We start from the raw sequence: 7,391 nt of genomic DNA on the forward strand, positions 1-7,391 counted from the left end.
AAAAACCCAAAAAAACTTAGATTTGTTTAGTTACAAATCTGTCAAGATCTTGTGACAAAATGACATTGTTTAAATTTTTTATGTTTTGTCTTTTTGTGTTAGCTATTCTATATTAGTATATAGGAGTGTGTGTGTGTGTGTGTGTGTGTGTGTGTATTTAATTAAGTGTCTGTCTGTATGCTGACACTGCTAGAAAAACTGCACTCTGTTTATGCTGTGTAACATAAAAGTTGAACAAATAAAATAGGAAATAAATACCAGGTTTAAAACCTAAATTTTGGGGTTAATATAATCAAAAGCTTTTAAAGTCACGATGCCCCAGGTTGTCCCTGAGCCTATAACTGTAAAACTAAAAGAGGACTCAAAACAACAATTATTTTAAGGCCATTTCACAACTTTGACAACAGGTGTTGGTGTGTCTATATCCCTGTAACTTAGCAATTCAGCAAAAGAATCTAATAGAATAATTATCAGGTTTTAAAAAAATGGGAAAGTACTGGGGTCGATTCATTTCACTGAAAAATTCTTCAAGGCAGTGCCCCAGCATGGCCACAGTTTAATGTCTGAAGCAAGTAAAAGATGAAATATAGACACCTGGTTATTGCTCTTTTATAATGATATAAATGAATTTTACTTCTAAGTAGTATTGGCTAGTAAGATTCGGTGGCTTACATTGGAAAGATAAGTATATCCTAATGAGCTGTAAAGATGGCGAAACTAGACAATTTAATCTTCATTCCTAGCTACCAAAGTTTGGACCCTTTGATGTACCTGTAGGGCATAATGTTGCAACAGGACAAAAAAAAATGTTAGCTGTAGTACTCTGCTTGGATTTATTAATGTTTAAAATATAATAAGGATTCATACTTGGGATTAATCGCAATAAATAAAATTAGTGATGATATTAGGGTTGTCCAAGAATGTTGATTTATTCATAAGTTTTGCATCCATAGAATCCAGGAGATAGTTTCAGCCTTTAAAAAAATGCACATGCACACACACAAAAAAATAAGTATGCAGCCTAAAATAAAATTTTCCTTTAAAAAAAAAAAATTTCTGGGAAACCTAAAAGGTCTCTGATATTCAAATGAGGTTTGCTAATTTTTCACCCAATATCTCGCTTATTTCTATTTCAAATGTTATTTTGATCATTCCAGAGTGTTTCTAAGGCTGTTTTATGCTAGAAATCAAAGTTTCATAAAAAAATTTCCAGTTAATAGAATTATGGGAGGTAATGGGTTAAGATAATCGTAGCTGCGTGATTAAGAAGCTCACCAGATACAGACATGGTCTATGTGGCCTAGCAGTTGGCTTTATAACCACACAGCATTGGGTTTGGTTCCACTCTCTGCTACTTTGTACTGACAGAAATATTTCTAACAGGACGAGAGATCATGTAAAGAGCTAGGGAGTAGTTTGAAACGCATTTTACTCTAACTTTTAACAGGCGTGTGAATAAGTAAAGAAATTCTTTGATTCGAACCTATCGCTAAGTCTTCTCTTCTAGAATGGACAAAGTACTGATGTTGACCTAAACAGTGACAACAACAATTTTAGTTGTTGAGAGATAAAACCAGAAACATTCTCGTCTGATGCTCTATTTGTTTATCAGACCCTGTTACTAAACTTCCAAGAATCTTCAGATCTTTTCCCTGTTTTTGTTAAGCATTTACTCCTGTATTTTGTGTGTGGGCATGTAGTTGAACATGAGTGAGTGTGACCATATGCTGTCCTGTGTAGGTGTTTGTGTTTAGTTGTGTGTATAGATGTATACATGTGTGCGCACACACGTTTGTATGCGGATTTCAGCTTCTGAACACCCGTGTTTGATTTTCAAATCGTTACTTGAATGTCAGTGTTGTTGTTGTTTAGCCCCCCCCCCCACCATCCCACCCAGGTCAGTCTCGGTCAAGCAAGCCTCTGATCAAAGGCATTTCCACTGTGACCATCACATCTTTTTCATGTATGCAGGAAACTCTGTAGCATACTATATAATCCACTGTGTCCTTTTTTCCCTAAAACAAACAGAATGTGATCTGAAGATGTTGCTCCTATTTCTAGAAGGTCAATCACATAGAAAGCTTTCTTATTGGCTCTTCAGTTTTTGGTGTTCCTATTTATGGTTGTGTATCTCTTTAATGCTGATAAAAGTGTAGAGATGTTTTGATGCTCATTTGCAGTATATGGGCCAAGATACTTAGATGTGTAGTCGCAATAAATTTACCAGAAATGTTTGGATGGACATTCACTGTATAAAATAGTTGAAGAATTTTTTCTATAACATTTTGAAAAAAAAATATTGGAAATGTATTGTTCTTGTTTTCCTAATTGTCATCATCATCATCATCATTGTCTCCATTATCATCATCATCGTTGACATCATCATTGTAAGCATCATCAGATCATCATCATCCTTGTTTTGTCCTCATTGTCTATGGCCCTTGTGTCCAATAACAAAGATCATTATTAAAGAAAGATTATCAGTGTTATTATTATTATTATCATCATTAATTATTATTATTATTATGTTCTTCGTTGCCAACATCGTCGTCGTGGTCATTTCTTTTCCTCCTCCTCTTCACTGCAGGTGTAACTAGCAACTTGGAGTACAGTGCTGGACTCCCGCACCTCACTCATGTCCCTCCATCACATCTGCCCAGCTGGCTCATTGTCCAAACCGATGGTTGCCTACAACAGCCTAGCAGTACCCAGTCATGAGGCAGGCAGGCAGGCAGGCAGGCAGACAGGCACGCAGGCACACAGGCAGGCAGACAGACAAGGCAATCAGACTGACAGACAGAACCCCCTCACCCAACACCGCAATGGTGGGCAGCATCCTGTGATCGTAGTGGTGGTGGTGGTGTTGGTGGTGGTGTTGTTGTTGTTGTTGTTGGTGGTGGTGGTTACATTGGAGCAGTCATGATGATGGTGGTGGTACTGTTACAGGTTGTGGTGGTGGTGGTGGTGGCGGTGCTGGTGGTGGTGGTGGTGTGGTGATGTTGGTGATAACAGTGATGGTTATGGTTGTAGTAGTAGTGGTTGTGCAGCACTCGACAGTCGGCAAGTGCGTGTTCAAAACAAAACTTAAAGCAATAAAATCCAAAATTAAAAAAAAAAAAACACCAGAAGGGCTTTAATCCCACATCTACCACTACTATAGCTACTACTGCTACTTTATATTACTACTACTACTACTACTACTACCACCACCACTTTTACTGCTACTACTACTACTACTTCTAGCTTGGCAATTTAGCCTTTATAAAATGTACATTGCTCACACTCTCTGCATTGCTACAGCTTTTTGTATCCCCACTCCCATTTTGTTATCTGAAAATGGGCACACAGCCATGTATGTATGTGTGTTGTCATACATGAGTGTGTATGTGTGTGTGTATATATATATATGTGATTGTGTGTATGTGTATATATATATGTATATGTATATATGTATATGTATATATGTATATGTATATATATATATATGTATATATATATATATGTATATGTATATATATATGTATATGTATATATATATATATATATATGTATATGTATATATATATATATATGTATATGTATATATATATATGTATATATATGTATATGTATATATATGTATATGTATATATATGTATATGTATATATATATGTATATATATGCACGCACATGCACTACCACACGCAGATAGATAGGTGTAATCGTGCATTGGTGAACTGGATTAATCCATCATGCTTATTAGGATCTGTGCCATTTGCAAAAGTCAAGTGTACTCGTCAGTGAGTTTAACTTAAATCACTGTATATATAGAAAATCTCTTGGTATGAGTCAATATACCTGTTTGGAAATACAAAGTTATGCTCAAACACTACACACTTTTCCACTGGTTTGCTTTGAAAAGTTTGCGTTTTGATCAGAAAAAAAAAAAAACAAATTGAGTAAATGTGTATGTACATGATTGTGGTAGTGTATGCATATGCACATATATATTTATATCCATGTGCATAAGTATGTATATATGTGTGTTTGTGTGTGTATACATGTGCGCACACATAGTCCTACAAATCTCTCTTGTAGGACAAGGATTCAGCTCTTCAGTGAGCTGAATTTACCTGCCCTTAAATAGCTGAGCATTGTAGACCCTCAAGTAGCTGACACCTGTACCTTCAACATAACTATCGGGCAGAAAATAGAGTGACAGCATATGTCAAAGGTGTAGCTTTTGAATTACATGTACAGTCCACCCGACGGGCCTCCATGCTGTTTCCGTCTCCTCAGTTTCACTCACAAGGTGTGGGCCAACTCGGGACCATAGAAAATGGCATTTGCCCTAGATGCCAATCTTGTGGATTTGAGTTTAGGATGTTGTGGCTGTGAAGCGAATGTTCAGCCATATGTGTTTTTGTATGTCTGTATATTTGTGTGTGTGTGTGTGTGTATGATGAAACTGATGCCAAACAGGCTGGTATTGGTCTGTGTTGGCATGACTTGTAGTCATAGTAGTAGTAGTAGTAGTAGTACATAACGAAACTGAAATGCTGGGTTTCCCATTTCCCACAGCAAGTTCACTGTACATTTTTATCAAAGTTTACTATTTACTATGTATTTATACATACATTTATGTGTAATTGTTGAAATATATGTGAGCATGTATGTATGTGTGTGTTTATATGTGTGCAGTTATAAATAATATGTATACATATTTATATATGTATATATACACACATGCGTATACATCCATACACAGTCATGCAACATGGTTGTTAGCTCTTTATTACGATTATTTATTTTCTTATAACGTTACAATGACCAACCACTGCTTAAACTTACAATTTAAGTTAAACTTGAGAAGAAAATGAAACCTAAGTTTAAAGACCTCACTGATTAACAAAATATACCTGAGACATGCCATTTTCTGTCCAATTGCTTCTGTTACCTGTTTGCCTGATGCCAATTCTGCCATTCTAATAGCCCTAACTATATAAACATGTATATATATATATATATATAGATATGTATATATATGTGTGTTCAGCCTCATATAATTATTGCTTTAAGTGTTCTATTTTCAATTTTTTTATTTGATTTTATGTATGTTTTGTATGAATGGACAAGTGTAATTTGTGTGTGATTGTATGTGTATGTATTCATATGTGTATGTGTGCAGATGTATGAGTGTATATGGACTTGTACATATGTGTATATGACTTGTACATGTGTGTATGTGTATTTGTATGTGTGTGTATACATAGACTTGTATCTATGTAATTGTTTGTATATATCTGAGTGTGTGTACACATCTCTCTCAATAATTCTGTATATGTATCTATGTGAATATGTAGGTATAAGAAAATGTGTGTATTTATTTATGTACATATGTTTGTGTATGTACGTATATATGTAAACGTGTTTACGTATATGTTTTTTTATGTATTTACATATAAAAGGATATTGTTCTCTGATTGAAGCATTGCAATGTGCAAATGACATAAATATTTTGAAGAAACCTTTCAGCAATGCGAATGAGAAATTTGGCAAAATATGAAAAGTGATGTCAGTACATAAAAAGAAAGACAACCTTACATAGCTTGTTTAATGCTCCTATTATATTTCGGGAAAGGTTCTCCTTATCAAATATAAGAAAGAAAGCAATCTAAAGCCTTAGAGAAAAAATGTTATCAGCCTGGCCTTTTAATGTTTTTTCTTTCTTATATTTAATAAGGTGAAATTTTCCTTAAATAAATCAGAAGCATTATACGATGTATGGAGGGTGATATAATATATACGATGTATGGAGGGTGATATAATATTTTGCCTTTGTCCTTATTTATTGCTACCACTGTATTTTGACTAACTTTTCCACCTACCTGCATTGTTTAAGGGTTTATAAGATATATGGTGCTTACATGTGAGTATGCGTGTGCATATTTTGTATATGTAAATATGAGTAATGGGTTTGTGTGTGTGTGTATGAGTGTATATGTGTGTGTATATATATATATGAGTGTATGTTTGTGTGTGTATGTGTATGAGTGTATATGTGTGTATATATATATATGAGTGTGTGTGTGTGTGTGTATGAGTGTATATGTTTGTGTGTATGAATATATATGTATGTGTGTATGTATATGACTATGTTTGTGTGTATATGAGTGTATAAGTGTATGTTTTGTGTACATGTGTATGTTAATGTGTATGAGTGTATATGTATGTGACTGCATGTTTGTGTGTATATGAGTGTGTTTATGTGTATGAGTGTATGTTTGTGTATGTGCATGAGTGTATATGTATGTGTGTATGTGTATGAGTGTATATGTTTGTGTGCATGTGTATGTGTATGAGTGTATATGTATGTGTGTATGTAAATAAGTGTGTTTGTATGTAAATAAGTGTTTGTATGTAAATGAGTGTATGTTTGTATGTGTATGAGTGTATGTTTGTGTGTATGTGTATGAGTGTATATTTTTGTGTGTATGTATATGACTGTATGTTTATGTGTATGAGTGTATATTTTTGTGTGTATGTGTATAGTGTATGTTTGTGTGTATGTGTATGCATATGTTTTGTAGCTGTTTCTCTCTAATGACTTGAACATACATGCATTTCTGTAATGGCTGCTCTCTACTGTTATGCACAGACCACTCCCTCCCCTCGCCTCCAAGTTTGATTTCTTCACCGATTGATTTGTGTCATCTATACCTATACATACATACATGCATGTTTTAAATACAAGCACATGTACATTGATCTACACACTCACAAAGATCTACTAACAACATCTATCTCAATATATTCTTGCATATTTGTATATGTGCATCTGGACTTACCAATGGGAGTAAAAATTATCATATATCAATACACTCACCAGAATTTACTTTTTCACTCACAGCTGAGTGTTCCTTCCAGTACTAATTTAAGGTATCTGTTTCTGTTTTTGTGGTAAAATGGAATTGGTTAACTTAGAGTAGTAACAGAGGAAAATCTTGGATTATTAATAAATTAATACATACATACATGTATATTTATACACACACTCACATACGTACATACATACAATCATGCCATTTCTATAAGATATATATATATATATATATACACATGTGTAATGTATAATCCGAACTGGTTTGTGCTTTACTATCTGCCTTTACCCTAGCGACACACACACATGCACACACACACACACACACACACACACACACAGCCTCGCATCAACTCTTCCTCACTCATCCCTCTGCACTCCCCGCCATCCCCACCCTGTTGCCTGTATGATGAAATCGCTTGGATATTTCGCCTTGAATGGCTGTTTTCATTAGAAACTTAGTTATTATTCAATTTTTTTTTTTTTTACAACATACTTCTAATTTTTTTCTGCTCTACTCTGTAATCTAAT

At 34.4% G+C, this 7,391-nt stretch overlaps 1 protein-coding gene across 1 annotated transcript in view; it reads left to right on the forward strand.

Moving 5' to 3' along the window:
• LOC106874507 (muscleblind-like protein 1) overlaps positions 1–7,391 on the forward strand; it is a gene marked incomplete at its 5' end in the record, with an annotated part of 72,588 nt that overhangs the window by 38,340 nt on the left and 26,857 nt on the right. Inside the window, one exon of the mRNA XM_052974706.1 lies at positions 2,588–2,715. Coding sequence (XP_052830666.1) covers positions 2,588–2,715 — 128 coding nt within the window. The remainder of the gene's footprint in view (positions 1–2,587; positions 2,716–7,391) is intronic.

This window comes from Octopus bimaculoides, chromosome 19, assembly GCF_001194135.2.
Source record: "Octopus bimaculoides isolate UCB-OBI-ISO-001 chromosome 19, ASM119413v2, whole genome shotgun sequence".
Lineage (NCBI taxonomy): Eukaryota > Metazoa > Mollusca > Cephalopoda > Octopoda > Octopodidae > Octopus > Octopus bimaculoides.